The sequence below is a fragment of the Nannobrachium achirus genome (assembly GCF_963921795.1).
Source record: "Nannobrachium achirus genome assembly, chromosome: 6".
In the NCBI taxonomy this organism is placed as follows: Eukaryota; Metazoa; Chordata; class Actinopteri; order Myctophiformes; family Myctophidae; genus Nannobrachium; species Nannobrachium achirus.
The window spans coordinates 61,650,971-61,667,932 of NC_137815.1; the positions used below are offsets into that span (position 1 = coordinate 61,650,971).

Sequence of the window (16,962 nt, forward strand, 5' to 3'; positions counted from 1 at the left end):
CAAGGTGGAGGGGCCTTAATTATTGTATACTTTAGCTATTGAAAAATAGCAGATATACAAGCTCTGTAGATCTGCTATTTTTTTGAAAAGTTGTGAAAATGTGTGCAAATCTTTCAATATAGGCCTTTGTATTTTTTAAGCGAACATTTGTAACTAAAATTTTGCTTCTGGGGGGTCCCTGGAACTAAATATGAGATGGGAAACATAGGTTTTTCAAAGAATTTTCGCAAATTTTCAAAAATAGCCGATCTACAAGCTCAAGCTTGTATATATGCTATTTTTGAGCGGTGCTAACCGCTCCTATAGAGCGCTTTTTTACCAAAACTATGATGTCACAAATGATGATGACATGAGTTTGCTAGACCAATGAAACACTTCGATTCTGTTGATCTGTCCATGATGTCATAGTCACAGAGGCACTCGATTGGTTCACCCTGATTTAGAACGCGTTTAGGCCGCGTAAAATACGTCATAACGCGTTTAGGCCGCGTAAAATACGTCATAAAAAATTATTGAGCGGTGCTAACCTTGAATTTCAAAATTATATTAGATGAATATCACTTATAAGCGATAAAATAACCACACTTTTAGACAGACTGTGGAAAATCTTACAGGTTATAAATGATAGGCAGGTAATACAAGTTACAGACTTTGAAAAACTAAAATATTCATCTTCTGGCCTCTTCTCGCCTCTCTGGAGGCCTCTCTGGAGGTAAATAAGGTCACTTATCATTACACTATGACACTCTTACAAGCTACAATCCGTAGCTTGGTCAACTAACTGATGAGAAATGACAATAAAGACTTATATAGTCTGAGCAGACCTCTAGACTGACATCATACACAACAAAAAGAATATTGCCATGCATGCCTATCAAGTCAACACTGATTTGCACAGGAATTAGTTTGCACCGCTCACTTCGCACGGGTGCGATTTTTCAATAGTTAAAGCACAAAATAATGCGTAATAATGCGTTCCCAGTTCCCCCTATGAAGAACATTCATGGGGGGCCCACAGTGAATCCTCGTACCCAGGGCCCAGAATTTGGTGCGACACCCCTGTAACCAACGGGAGGTGGAATTGCTTTGTTATGACCACGGTCATGAGGTCCCGTCATTTGAAAGCGCTAATGTCATAAAGTCGCTTTTCTGGCGCTGCTGCTGCCATCTCTTGTTGCCCACTTGCATAAGCCCAGCTGAGACATTTTAATCAGATCACTATCAATGAATGACCCGGTCTTGTTTACAACAGGATTACGTTAACTACTCAAAACAGGGTTCAGAAAAACAAGCCACGTTAAAGAAAGTGGGGGGGGGAAACAACATGGACTCACATGACTCAATATGCGTTTCAGTGTCAAGTGCTCCCGCCTTTTGGGACAGCTAGTAGGGACAAGAATTAAGCGGCTGCGTTCTGGAAGATTAGATCTGTAAAAGCTTCTATTTCATAGCGGTTTATTCAAAAAGGTTTTTATGATATATACTGCAGGGGTCTTCAACAGGGGGTGCTGGGTCCTCAGAGTTACTAAAGGGGGTCCTCCAAATCTTTGAGTGATAGAAACTTTTTTCTCCTTTTTTATATTAACCACTTGAACCCTAGCGTCCACACTCTGAGAACTTTAGCCAAAAATAACCGATCTACAAGTTCACAACGCCTCGTGCTGCGAGGCGTTGTGAGCTTGTAGATCGGCTATTTTTGGCAAAGAGCTTTGGTGTAGAGGGGAAAAAGAGCAGACTAAATACAGAGTGAAAGGTCAAGTTTATAAAGTATTGACGGTTCGGTTAAATATCTGAAAACACAAATTGGCATGAATCCAAAATACACTGACGATTGCGCTGTCAAACAACGAAACCATATGGAATCTATGAACAGGTTGTGGGGGTCCCTGCTTCATCTCTCTTTCTCAACTAAGGGGTCTCTTGGCCTGAAAACGTTGAAGACCCCTGCTATACTGTACTGTGCATTTATAATGTTGCCGTATTCATGTACCGCACCCCTCCTCCCTTTCTCTTATTTGAACTCAACCCGTTAAGGCAGGTTGCATAACGTGCTTTCAGAAACGTCCCAGAATGCACGCACGCATGCGATAAGTTTGCCTCTACAACACCCCGCTTCCCTTCTAACCCCTCCCTCTTCACACCATGCACTCGATTCGTGCCACTCTGGCAACCAAAAAAGTAGGACAGGATTTTCCTCCTCTCTTCCGCCTCTCCTCCTCCCCCCTCCCCTCTTCCCCCCTCTTCCCCCCTCCCCTCCCCTCCCCTCCTCTCCTCCCTCAGTGGGCTGATGTAACAGTGTTTTAGCTGAGGCGCTGTGTGCTCTCTCTACATAACCACTCAGCTGATTACAGGTCTTATGTAAGTAGGGATTGTCAAAGAGAGGGGAAAAAAATGGGACAGGATATACCAGCCCGGTTGTGGCGGGCAAAAGAAAAAAAATGAGTTCACTTTGCATGCAGGCGTTTTTGAAACAAGATTGCCCTTTGTGTTAACACTCCTACGGGCTAGAAGTCCTTCCTCCTCCTCCGCTGCTCCACGGGACCCGAGATCCATGGGAAACACACAGTCGCGAGGTCTATGATAGCCCAAGTCCACAGTTTGCCCCAGAATGGAGCAGTGGTCGAAAAAGTACTCACATATTTAACTTAAGTTAAAAAAAAAAAGTATCAATACAGCAATGTAGAAATTATCTGTTACAAGTAAAAGTCCAGAATTCAAAATGTACTTGATTAAAAGTATGAAAGTGTTGGCGTCAAAATGTTTGAAAATAGCACATGTGACGGGTTGTGAGCTTGTAGATCGGCTATTTTCAAATAGCCTAGGTATAAAATAGGGCAAAGTGGTTAATGTATGTTTTATTGCAACCGTAGGTCGCAGTTTACTATCAGAACCGTCGCAGCTTGTCCGTAGACGTCCGTCCGGACGGGTGGCGCCTGACACTGTGGTTCCCCTGACATCACTGTGACATCACAGTGATGTCAGATACTCAGAGCAGGGATCTCCATATATGCATATCAATGCACTCCACACTGCACGTATTTTTCCATACACAGTAAATAACCAGTGTTAATTTATCCATTTTGTACCTCTGAAAGTGGACAGATGGAATCAAATGGACGTGTAAGGGTCCATCTGTAACCAATCCGTACACTTTCAGAGTTAAATTATCACTCATGAATTCTCGTGTATGTAATCAGTAGCGCAGGGGTCTTCAACGTTTTCAGGCCAAGGACCCCTTAGTTGAGAGAGAGATGAAGTAGGGACCCCCACAACCTGTTCATAGATTCCATAGTTTCATTGTTTGACAGCACAATCATCAGTGTATTTTGGATTCATGTCAACTTGTGTTTTCAGATATTTAACCACTTGAACCGTCAATGCTTAATAAACTTGGCCTTTCACTCTGTACTTAGTCTTCTCTTTTCCCCCCTCTACACCACAGCTCTTTGCCAAAAAGGCGTTGTGAGCTTGTAGATCTGCTATTTTTGGCTAAAGTTCTCAGAATATGGACACCAGGGTTCAAGTGGTTAATATAAAAAAGGAGTAATATTTGGAGGGACCCCCTGTAGTAACTCTGAGGACCCCCTAGGGGTCCCGCACCCCCTGTTGAAGACCCCTGCAGCAGAGCAATGTGGACACAGATAGTGTAACACCCAGGTGAGCTCAGTGAAGTACAGTGAAGCCTTACAGGGTATTTCCTTGGCAGTAGTAGTGGAAGAGGCTTATGTAACTCCACTGCACGTGCTGTAGAACCTCTGGCTGTCAACGGAGTGTGGAGAAATGCTCAGTAGAATAGTGAGAAGTGATCCAACTGACAACAGATTCATTACAAGGTTCACACCTGCTCACCTCACACATGCTACTTATGCCCCGTTTTCACAGAGTCAAACTTAAGGAAGTTTTTTTCAAAAATGACGGCAATTTTGAAACTCACGCCATGTGAAAATGGCCACTTATTTTGTGTTCCGGAAGTTTTGGAGTCTGAAATTAGTAGTAATTTAGTAGTAATTTTTGCTGAAAGTTCCGGGAGAATACAAATTTCCGGGAGAATACAAATTTTCCCACAGTGAAAACGGCATACCGTGATTTTTTACTTTTTTTGGGCAAGCAGGTGCGTGCAAGGAGCCAATATTAACAGTTAAAGCATTGTATTTAGGATTGAAAGCTTCACCTTACATAAAGGGATTAATTATTAGGCTAGATAATCCATATTGCATTCGAATGTAGGCCTAACACAGAAGACAGAAGTCTATTTCTTTCTCCAGCCTACGGCCGCGGGTGCTGAGAAATACAATCTCTTGCAAGATCATTTCATGGTTCAAACTTATTTTATTCTATAGCCTGATTGGGACGCAATGCGCTCATTAGGCCTATGCTGTGATGAAAGTTGGAAGCTACCAACTCAAAGAGCTGCATCATTAGTTAATAGTTTCTCGTCGTAAAGTGTTTTACTGAGCAGCGAGCGTCGAGGAATACGAGTCTGGTCATCCATCTGTGACGCGTGAAGAAAAAAAAACAAGTCCACAATCCCACATGTGCAACACGTTGCATAAGCGATCCTTTCTGAACCTTATGTGACACATAAGGTTCACATGTGTTGTTTCATGAAGAATATTTCTTGTAACTTGTTAAATCCATTGGTGAGAGAGAAAAAGAGAGAGAACGAACGGAAGTGAGTCGCTGCTGCTGGAGCAAGCGCCCAGACAGTGTGGTGCGCACTGGTTCCGTTGCCATGTCTGCTAATTATAAGCGACTATGGTCTTGATTTCCGTAAAGTTGCTTGTATATATTGATCGTTTCTGGCTGCGTTTTATTTGTTGTGATCTTTTAGATCGGTAATTGTCAAGTAGCTGATGTGGCGATGCTTATAGTTTTAAATTGCTTGTGTGGCTTATATAATATCACTTTTTGGGGCTTATTTTCCTACACCTGGTTGCTTATTTCTCTCGCAAAGTCTGGCAACACAGACCTTTATACCGCGACAATGGTTTAGTGAAAACAATGTATTTTATGGCTATGCCAGCATTTTTGCTCATGTGAAAACACCCAAAAAACAAAACTCCCGGCAAGTTGAAAATGATTATGCTAATTATTTTGCAGGAAAAATCCGGAACTGTAGTGAAACATGCCTATAGTTGGCTGATAAGAATATTTTAATTGTAGCCATGTATGGTGTGTTTTGTCCTTTGGTTGGTTGTCACATAAAAAGAGTGAGAGTAGAGTATCACCTTAAGGTCAGCTTTATTGAATACTATGATTGCCAGACCCATGAAATGGGTAGGCCTACATAAGCAAATGTCTGTCCGGGTTTTCTATATAAAGGGTATATATGATGATGACATGATGATGACATGCCTACAAAAGGCATGATGTCATAAATGATGATGACAGACAGAGGGTCTGGCACAACCAGGTTGACCTGGTCTAGTTGCCAGACCCATGAAATGGGTAGGCCTACATAAGCAAATGTCGGTCCGGGTTTTCTATATAAAGGGTATATATGATGATGACATGATGATGACATGCCTACAAAAGGCATGATGTCATAAATGATGATGACAGACAGGGGGTCTGGCACAACCAGGTTGACCTGGTCTAGTTTTTTTACTACCCTTCTCAGGGACGTGCAGAGGATGTTTGAGAGGGCAGGGGCTGAAATTTCTAAAAGGGCCTTTTGGTGAAAATATTGAAAATAGCAGACCTCCAAGCTCAGCGCGACGCGTTGTGAGCTTGGAGGTCGGCTATTTTCGGTACTTATTCGTGGTCTGGAGAGGGCACTTTTTACAGGTGGGTAAAAGGGCAGGGACTCAAGCCCCCTTTAATGTCTATGTGTGCACATGCCTGACCCTTTAATGTCTATGTGTGCACAATTTGCCTGACCCTTCTTCATCAGGCATTGAGCCTTGGTTAGTGGGAAACTTGAATATACTGTACTGTATACAGTAGAATAGAAGTGCACTAGTTGTTATCTATATATTTGTTATCAAGTGCATTTACTGGTAGGTATTTCTTTTATTGCTTATTGATAGTATACTGTAGACTGACAGGGATAGAGGTGGAGTGATATCATATGCAGCAAAGGTCGTCTGGATCGGGAATCGAACCCACGACATGCTGTCAGGCTGAATTAGCAGCCTAGGTGCCCCGGATGGCAAGTGCATTTATACATGTGTTTGGAGCAGTTCACATTCCAGCAGAGATCCAAGATCAGATGTATCCTATGTCAAAATAAAATGATTCAAATCACTCAAAAGTGGCTGAAACACCTTGTTTTGTTTTGTTTTTTCAAACCTCCAGCGGTCATTCTTCATACGTTTGACGAGTGACAACAAGTCGGAGAAGTTCTTCAAGGTGTTCTACGAGCGCATGAAGCTGGCCCAGCAGGAGATCAAAGCCACGGTGACGGTCAACACAAGTGACCTGGGCAGCAAGAAGAAGGATGAGGAGCCGCCTGACAAAGACACACCTGCAGCGCGCAAGAAAGGTCAGGGAATAGTTCCACTCACAACCCTGCTAGCGGACCCTGGGGAAGGGAATAGTTCCACTCACAACCCTGCTAGGGGAAGGGAATAGTTCCACTCACAACCCTGCTAGAGGACCATGGGGAAGGGAATAGTTCCACTCACAACCCTGCTAGAGGACCCTGGGGAAGGGAATAGTTCCACTCACAACCCTGCTAGGGGAAGGGAATAGTTCCACTCACAACCCTGCTAGAGGACCATGGGGAAGGGAATAGTTCCACTCACAACCCTGCTAGAGGACCATGGGGAAGGGAATAGTTCCACTCACAACCCTGCTAGAGGACCCTGGGGAAGGGAATAGTTCCACTCACAACCCTGCTAGGGGAAGGGAATAGTTCCACTCACAACCCTGCTAGGGGAAGGGAATAGTTCCACTCACAACCCTGCTAGCGGACCCTGGGGAAGGGAATAGTTCCACTCACAAACCTGCTAGGGGACCCTGGGGAAGGGAATAGTTCCACTCACAACCCTGGGGAAGGGAATAGTTCCACTCACAACCCTGGGGAAGGGAATAGTTCCACTCACAACCCTGCTAGGGGACACTGGGGAAGGTAATAGTTCCACTCACAACCCTGCTAGAGGTCCATGGGGAAGGGAATAGTTCCACTCACAACCCTGCTAGAGGACCATGGGGAAGGGAATAGTTCCACTCACAACCCTGCTAGGGGACCATGGGGAAGGGAATAGTTCCACTCACAACCCTGCTAGGGGACCCTGGGGAAGGGAATAGTTCCACTCACAGCCCTGCTAGGGACCCTGGGGAAGGGAATAGTTCCACTCACAACCCTGCTAGGGGACCCTGGGGAAGGGAATAGTTCCACTCACAACCCTGCTAGCGGACCCTGGTGAAGGGAATAGTTCCACTCACAACCCTGCTAGGGGACCCTGGGGAAGGGAATAGTTCCACTCACAACCCTGCTAGCGGACCCTGGGGAAGGGAATAGTTCCACTCACAACCCTGCTAGGGGACCCTGGGGAAGGGAATAGTTCCACTCACAACCCTGCTAGCGGACCCTGGGGAAGGGAATAGTTCCACTCACAACCCTGCTAGCGGACCCTGGGGAAGGCAATTATTACCCTGGATATGAGCTAATCGATTGGTTCTCAAAGTGGGGCCCGGGGACCCCCAGGGTTCCTTGAGGGAGTTCTAGGGGGTCCCCAGCTAAATGATAGTTAAGAACCAAATGGACCCTTACGGGTATGTAACAAAGGGGTCCATTTGGTTCCATTCAATAATAATTTAAAGTAGTTAAAGTACCATTGATTTTACAATATCAATTGGGGTCCCAGAAATGCCATTAAATGGGGGTCCGTAGCCTAATGCATGTCAAACTGTCTAAAATGGTTGAGAAACACTGCTAGAACTGTAAAAATCCTCTCTTATGGGGGTCCCTGGTATTTATTTTCAAATGGGGGGGGGGGGGGGGGATGGGATGTCCATGGTGTACACATGGCAATAGTTGGTTCATTTATCATAGTATCACCCACCCATTATCTGACTGCCCTCTTCTGAGGAACAGGGACGTGCAGAGAATTTTAGAGAGGCAGGGGCTGAAATTTCTAAAAGGGCCTCTTGGTGAAAATATTGATTAGCAGACCTCCGACCTATTTTTGGTACTTATTCATGGTCTGAAGAGGGCACTTTTTACAGACGGGTAAAAGGGCAGGTGCTCTAGCCCCCTTTGATGTCTTATGTGTGCACATGCCTGCTGAGGAAATCCCATCACAGACATTGCGGTCACCCAATAACCCGTGGTGGCATTTTTTCTCCTGTCCAGTCAAAGACGTACCCGTGGTCGCCGTGGTGACAGAAGAGGTCAAAGAGCAGCTGGTCGAGGCCGCCGCCGTCACCAAGAAGGCCTTCACCACCTACCGGCGAGAGGCCGAGGCAGAGGAGCACCAAGCGGCCGCCGAGGGCTCCGCCGTCGCCCCCGCCGCCGACAAGGGCCAGGAGGAGGGCGAGATGAGCGTCCTCATCACCATCATGCAACCCATCCTGCGACTCATGCAGCTGCTCTGCGAGAACCACAACAGAGAGCTACAGGTCAGCCACAACCGCTCCAAACGTGTCATAGCTAGGGATGGGACGATACGCGATATTATCGTTTATCGTGATAAAAAAACACTCGTTAATTTATTGTGATATTGTCCTCTGTCATGCACTGGGATCAATTCACCTTTTATTTGCCAAGCTGCATATCCGGTACCACTTAAACCCTCTATAATTGGTAAAAGGAACTTTGCGACGCGTTGTGAGCTTGTAGATCAGCAATTTTTTGACAAATGTTCCACCCCAGGATAATGGATTTTGATTATCGCGATAATATCGTAAATCGCGATTTCTTTTGTCACAAAAAGAATGTCAGATTGACCCATCCCTAGTGATAGCACATATTCCAGTTGAAAACAGGGTTTTTTTGTCAAGTGAAAAGGTCATGTGACGAAGTGTCAATTTGCCTACAGTCTCCTGCGTGAACACATGACTCGTCTACATGGATTGTCTGCTGTGGGGGATTTTTTTTAGTTTGCCTAATTCCCCCCACCCCACCCCCACCCCCACACACTCTGGCCATGGCAGACGTGAACATTTCCTGACCTGCTATTGTGAATTTCCACTACACAGACTCGGGTACACAGAAATGAAACTGGTGTTCAAAATAGGCATCATTCCGTGGAACAACGTGATGCAACCGGTCTGGTTTCACTATGAGAGGCTGTGGTAGTTTTTTTGGCATTGGACAAGCTACAGTACAAGAGCCCAGACAGTACACTTCCTCCTAACAGTAGCTGTTTGTATACACAGCCTCGGTCAGAGCCTCATTAAAAGGTGACTGGCTGCCTGGCTGCTGAATCCGTCTGGCTCACCCGCTCCGCCTGTCCCAGCGTGGGTGGGGACATATTGATTTGCTGCCAGATAACAGCTCTGATTAAGTTCACTGTGATGACATCAAACACATGTCACCACCCTGTCACGTCCCCCCCAGAAATAACGAATGCATACCTGCCGTTTGAGAGAACGCAGACCAGGAAATCAATGTGTTAAGAAAATGGGAATAGGCCCACTCCCAGATGCAATTCAAATCTGATTCAATGTTTTAGATGTTATTTGAAATTCATTTCATCAGACGTATTCTGGTGACTGATAATTGTCCCAATGCTCCAGCCGGGATCGGCGGCAGAAGTGTTAACTGTAATAACTATATAATTATAATACTGAGGCATTGATGCTTTTCTTCATCCCCATTTTGGGTTTATTCTTCTCCAGAACTTCTTGCGCAACCAGAACAATAAGAACAACTATAATCTGGTGTGCGAGACGCTGCAGTTCCTGGACTGTATCTGTGGCAGCACCACGGGAGGCCTAGGGCTCCTGGGACTCTACATCAACGAGAAGAACGTAGGACTCATCAACCAGACAGTTGAAAGTCTGACAGAATACTGCCAGGGACCCTGCCACGAGAATCAGGTGACACACACACACACACACACACACACACACACACACACACACACACACACACACACACACACACACAGACACACACACACACACACACACACACACACACACACACACACACACACACACACACACACACACACACACACACACACACACACACACAGAGAGAGAGAGAGAGAGAAAAACATAAGCTTTGTGCACTTGCAATCTGATGCAACATGACAGAGTAGATAAGTTACATTTCAGAAGGATTTCACTGTCTTTCCTTAGTAATGTAGTAAGTAGTCAATGAATACTGGTTGGTAATATTGAAACATACCCCCCAGATAACATAAGTTTTCTTGACAGAACTTTCAAATTCAATTTCTCCCCCACTAAAATTGTGTTTCCGTTTTGGTTTCATGCTCTGATTTCAACATAAAAAAAGAAGAAAAAGCGCTTTGCTCAGACTTACATCGACATCGATATTGGTATACAAGTATCGGTCAAAAATAGCAGCCCTCACCAGCAATTAACACATTTTAGTGGGATAAAAGCTGAACTGTAGCAGCACATCTGAATAGAGACGTGAAGCAGGTGTTTAACCCTCTCTTTCGGATTCACGGGATTTACTGTGACAAATGACTCCTCTGTCAGATTATTTAACCATGTGGTTTAGTACTAGGGGTGTCGCACCAAATTCTGGGCCCTGGGTACAAGTATTCACTGCGTTATATTGTGCTTTAACTATTGAAAAATAGCAGATATACAAGCTCACAGCGTGGCACCGAGTGCCGCGCTGCGAGCTTGTAGATCTGCTATTTTTGAAAAATCGTGAAAAGTCTTTGAAGGTGTTTTGAAAAACCTGTTTCTGTGTCAGTGGTGCTCAAACCTTTTCATGTGAAGGACCCCCAAAATGATATGTATTTGGCCACGGACGTCCATCTCAAACTATTTAGTTCCAGGGACATCCCAGAAGCAAAATTTGAGTTACAAATGTTCGCTTAAAAAATACATATTTTCAAAGATCTGCACACATTTTCACAACTTTTCAAAAATAGGACTACAAGCTTGCAAGCTAGCTATAAGCTATGAGCTTGTATATATGCTATTTTTCAATAGCTTAAGTAATAATTAAGGCCCCTCCACCTTGGGCCCTAGTAACTCAGTCCCACTCCCCCCCCTTGTGACGCCCCTGCCCTCGTCTCCCACACTGAGATCAAGCCATGTAGTTCCCTGCTCCTCTTTCAACAACAGCGTACCCCCTGCACTCTCTGGGCACCGTGACTGTATTTGTTATTTTGGGAGGATTAGCTTTGCTTGGTCTTCTCACATGATGATGGTGGCGGCACCCTCTGTTCCTGTTGCCCTGGGATCACTTGTGTGGCAAGTGTGAGCCTTGCTTGTCTAAACAAGCCGCTGGCACCAGGCCCAGTACACAGTTGGAGCTGAGCATGGGGAAAGAATGGGCCTGTGGTTGTTTTTTTCTCGTCTTTTACCGACAATATCAAACCTGCTCCTCTACTCTCTCTTCAGGGGCGTCACAAGGGGGGTGAAAGTGGGACTGAGTTACTAAGGCCCAAGGCGAAGGGGGCCTTAATTATTTAGCTGTTGAAAAATAGCAGATATACAAGCTCACAGCGCGGCACCGGTTGCCGCGATGCAAGCTTGTAGATTTGCTACTTTTGAAAAGTCGTGAAAATGTGGGCATCTTTGAATATATGTATTTTTTAAGCAAACATTTGTGACTCAAATTCTGATTCTGGGGGGTCCATGGAACTAAATATTTTGAGATGGTGGTCCGTGGCCAAATACATATAATTTTGGGGGTCCTTCACATGAAAAGGTTTGAGCAACACTGACATAGAAACATATTTTTTTTCAAAACAACCTTAGAAGGATTTGAAATATTCAAAGACTTTTCTCTCTACTAAAGAATTTTCACAATTAAATAAAGAAATTGCAGATCTACAAGCTCGCAGCACGGCACTCGGTGCCGCGCTGTGAGCTTGTACATCTGCTATTTTTCAATGGTTAAAGCACAAAAGAATACATAAAAATGCGTTCTTTGTACCCAGGGCCCAGAATTTGGTGCGACACCACTGTCTCTCTTAACTGTACAGTATGTATGTCAGGTAATCAGTCAGACTAAACAAACCGCTGTTGTGGCATTACATACTCCCATCTAAGCAGGCTGTACTTTGACCTGAGTCTCCAGACAATTGCTTCAGTGCTGGTTAACACTTGGAACACTTGTTTTCCCCAGAACTGCATCGCCACACATGAATGCAATGGCATTGACATCATTATTGCCCTCATCCTCAATGACATCAATCCCCTTGGCAAAAAGAGGATGGACCTGGTGCTGGAACTCAAAGTGAGCAAGAATGTTTACATTTTTCATTTGTTTTCAGTACTCACAATACCCTGACCACCCACATTATGCTTAGCCACTTAAAGTAGTAGTTCACCCTCAAAATAAGTTTTTCTATTTATTACTCACACCCCATGGAGACTTGAGTTCAATAATATTTTTTTGTATTTGTCGCATTCCTAAGACAAAAATGTGATTATAGTAAATTTACCCCCATTGATTCCGGATGGAGACACAAATGCATTTGGGTCGCCATCCGGAATCAATGGGGGTAAATTTACTGTAATCAAATAGAGGGTATTATAAAGTGAATGGCAAATCGAGTGGCGAATCGAGTGGCAAAGTGAGTTTAATGTCGTTTAACGTTGTTTAATGCAATCAGACATGACTTTTCTGTTTGGATGTATGGGCTGTCAAGGCCAGGAAGTGGTGTTTTGACACTTAGTAGGCGTTCCCGCATAACTTCTGGGTATGATGATGATGTCACACGCATACCCTCTATTATTCTCTTAGGAATGCGACAAAAACATTTTTTGTTTATTGATACTTAAGTCTCCATGGCGTGAGTAATCAATAGGAAAAAAAGTCATTTTGGGAGTGAACTACTCGAACTTGGCCCGCCGCCTTTTCTCCCACGACATCAAATCTCTTCACAGAAAACAGCAGATGTACAATGCGTTGTGAGCTTGTAGATCTGCCATTTTCACAGAGCGTTTGCCTATTTCCACAGAATGTTCACCTATTATGACATGCCCGGAACAGGGATGCCGGGGTTCATTTGGTTAATGTCTGTGTAATGATTCTGCATCATATATTAAGTCGTCTCATCCTCTCTCAGAACAACGCCTCCAAGCTTCTCCTAGCTATCATGGAGAGTCGCCACGACAGTGAGAATGCAGAGAGGATACTCTACAACATGAGGCCCAAAGAGTTGGTAAGTACAGTAGTACAGCCCCGCTCATTCCAGGAGTAGAGATAGGATTTTTGGCTCTTTGAAGTGAGATTTTTATGCCATTTGAAAATAGCCGATCTACAAGCTCACAATGCGTTGCGTTGCGACACATTGTGAGCTTGTAGATCTGCTATTTTCAAATGTTTTTTTCTGAATTTTATTCATTGGTTAACCTGTGAAATGGGACATTCTGCATAATGAGTACTTTCTACTATTGGTACTTTTGGTACATTTTGATACCAATATACTTGTACTTTTACTCAAGTACATTTTAATTCCGAACTTCTACATTGCAGTGTTACTGTTGATACTTTTACGTTTCTTTTTAAGTAAAAGTATCAACACTGCAATGTAGAAATACTCTGCACGTAAAGAATTTACTCCCCCTCCTCAAAAAAAGGAACGGCTCCCTATACTGCGAACCGGATCCCATCGTTCCGTTCAAAAGACTCGATTCGTTCGCGAACGTCCCACCTCTATCCAGAAGTGCTACGGTTGGTGTTGAGCGGACGTTCCCTGACACTTGGCCTCTCACAGGTGGAGGTGATCAAGAAGGCCTACATGCAGGGCGAAATCGAGGTGGAGGCGCCCGAGGACGGCGTCGAGGCAGAAGAGGAAGAGCACTCGGCCTCGCCACGCAACGTCGGTCATAACATCTACATCCTCGCCCATCAGGTAGGCTGCCAAATATCAAGCAGGCATGTGCACACATAGACATGAAAGGGGGCTTGAGCCCCTGCCCTTTTATCCGTCTGTAAAAAGTGCCCTCTCAAGACCATGAATGCAGTTTTCACTATGTTGAAAGAAATGCAAATGCCCTCTTTCCATGCCATACCTGAAGGCAGTGTTCATGAGAATTGCCTTGTCCAAACTCTCCTGAACTTTAACAAATGATTGCAGCATCTTATGTTGAAAGAATAGCTCTGTGTAGAAATCCATGCAATGCGCCACATTGCCTTTTTATGCTTAGTTTAGTGTGGTATCAAGTATTGAAAATAGCTGACCTCCAAGCTCACAACGCGTCCCATAGCGACGTGTTGTGAGCTTGGAGGTCTGCTATTTTCAATATTTTCACCAAAGGGCCCTTTTTAGATATTTCAGCCCCTGCCTCTCCAACATTCTCTGCACGTCCCTGGTTACAAGCATATAGCCCGAACACTTCAACACATACATTGCCACGTAGTGTCCTTGGTATATAGATTTCCAATGGTCTGAGTGCTGTAATCTGTGTCAATTCCTGTGGATCCCATTTTGTTATATCAGAGACTTGTGGCGTTATCTTCCATCTCCTCCCTTTCCGCCCCAAGGCTCTACATAGCTCTATAGCTGGTTGATCTAGGTTAACAACAGTTAACATTATGTAATATACAGTGTTGAACCAAAGCATGAAACCCTGCGGCCTTGGCGGGTGAATGAACTGCGTGTCTCACAGCTGAGTAGAGAAAACAACTAGTGGCATGTACAGTACTATACTGTGCCCTACTGAAAAATCTATCTGAGCTAAACTATTTACGTTGCAGGTGGGTACGTGCCAAGACTACCCTCAGTATTCCCCTCTTATTCATGAACAGGCACGTGCACGCATAGACATCAAAGGTGGGGCTTGAGCCCCTGCCCTTTTATCCGTCTGTAAAAAAGTGCCCTTTCCAGACCATGAATGCAGTTTATGGTGAAAAAAAAAATACAAATGCCCTCTTTCCATGCCATACCGGAAGGCAGCATTCAAACTCGGCCTCGTCCAAACTTACTCTCCTGAACTTGAATGCAGCATCTTATATTGAAAGAATTGCCCTCTCTGTGTAGAAATCAAGCCTCGAAAATAGCCGACCTCCAAGCTCACAGGCGCGTTGTGAGCTTGGAGGTCGGCTATTTTCGATATTTTCACCAAAAGGCCCTTTTAGAAATTTCAGCCCCTGCCTCTCTACTATTCTCTGCACGTCCCTGTTAGATAGATAGATACCTTTATTATCCCAAGGGGGAAATTCAGTTCATGAACACCCGATGATACAGTGAAATTGTTGTCCATGTCGCATGACAACAATAAGCCGTCATTGACATGTTGATACCATTGGTTTGGTGTTGTTTCAGTTGGCTCGTCACAACAAGGAGCTGCAGGTCATTCTGAAGCCGGGAGGGAACTACGGCGAGGGGGACGAGGCCCTGGAGTTCTATGCCAAACACACGGCTCAGATTGAGGTCAGTCGTCCAGCCCGCTGTCCCCGATGGACCTTTGGGTCTGCTGCTTCCACTTCCCCTTTCCCCCCCCACTAACCCATTTAGACAAAGTACGCATTATTGAGTATTTTTTATGCTTTAACTATTAAAAAATAGCAGATCTACAAGCTCACAGCGCGGCACCGAGTGCCGCTCTGCGAGCTTGTAGATCTTCTATTTTTGAAAAATCGTGAACATTTGAATTTTGAACCGATTTTGACCCGATTTTATAAGTGTCTTCTAAATCTTTCTAAGGTTTTTTGAAAAACACATGTTTCTACGTCAGTGGTTCTCAAACGTATTCATGTTAAGGACCCCTAGAATTATATGTATTTGGTCGCCGACCCCCGTCTCAAAATATTTTGTATCAAGGTCCGGACCCCCCAGAAGTAAATATTTGAGTTACAAATGTTCACTTTAAAAATGAGACATTCAAAGGTTTGCACAAATTTTCAAGATTTTTCAAAAAATAGCAGATCTACAAGCTCGCAGCGAGTGTGAGCTTGTATATCTGCTATTTTTCAATAGTTAAAGCATTTGATAATTCTAGGCCTAAATGGCTTTAATGTGAAACACAATGTGTTTCCACTGTCTGATATGGGTCTTATCATTTCCGTGTGAAATCGAGTGGTTTGCTACTGATATTCTTTCAGTCACAGTGTTGACCGTAAATGCACGTGATAGTCACTGTTTTTGTTGGCCTGGTTTTGGAGACTCATACTTTGAATGACAAACACCCGTGGCATGTGTGTGCACGTGTTCCCGTGTGTGCACAAGGCAGTGCAAGAATGCAAATAGTTTTACCATGCTCAAAACCTCCCAACGAGGAAGGAGTTCTCTATTCACTATGTGCAGATAACTTTTTATACCAATGCCTCTAGTCAGACCAGTTCATAAAGCGCCCTAGTGGGACACGTTTTGAAAAACACTGAATCACTAATAAAGACCAGGGGCGTCAATTGGGTATGGCAGGGGTATGAAGCTGCCATACCCTGGGCCAAGGGGGGAAAATAAAAGTTACTTTTAAATATAAATCCATGAATGTCTCTTTGTCTATCTGTGCTGGTTATTATGTTGTTAAATTACAGTAAAATAACTACAAATGCAAAATTTAACAAAATGGTCACTTCAACAAGGTATTATAATTATATCCTCCAGAGTTTTATTCTCCCCATCTTGACAAAACGGTATATTCCCAGGTTCCGTAGGTCAGCTGCACAGGTGCAATGCATTATTGTTAATTGTGGCACGTTTACTAACATGCCAAGTTTAACTGCACTTGAACAACCATTCCAGGCTGCCATATCCAGCTCAAGAAACGTAGAAACGTGGGGAAAAAATTAAATGTACTTCTTAAAATAAATGCCTGTTGCTAAGGTATGGCAACATGACTGGTGTGAAGACACCAGTCATGTTGCCTTAGCTTTTTCTGAACTGACGCCACTGTGTGTGACGGCTG

The 16,962-nt window shown here is 44.3% G+C and overlaps 1 protein-coding gene across 1 annotated transcript in view; it reads left to right on the top strand.

Annotated features, from left to right (window-relative positions):
* itpr1b (inositol 1,4,5-trisphosphate receptor, type 1b) overlaps nucleotides 1-16,962 on the top strand; it is a gene marked incomplete at its 5' end in the record, with an annotated part of 169,701 nt that overhangs the window by 113,209 nt on the left and 39,530 nt on the right. Inside the window, 7 exons of the mRNA XM_080728342.1 lie at nucleotides 6,298-6,484; nucleotides 8,300-8,565; nucleotides 9,787-9,987; nucleotides 12,230-12,340; nucleotides 13,176-13,271; nucleotides 13,827-13,964; nucleotides 15,378-15,485. Coding sequence (XP_080584468.1) covers nucleotides 6,298-6,484; nucleotides 8,300-8,565; nucleotides 9,787-9,987; nucleotides 12,230-12,340; nucleotides 13,176-13,271; nucleotides 13,827-13,964; nucleotides 15,378-15,485 — 1,107 coding nt within the window. The remainder of the gene's footprint in view (nucleotides 1-6,297; nucleotides 6,485-8,299; nucleotides 8,566-9,786; nucleotides 9,988-12,229; nucleotides 12,341-13,175; nucleotides 13,272-13,826; nucleotides 13,965-15,377; nucleotides 15,486-16,962) is intronic.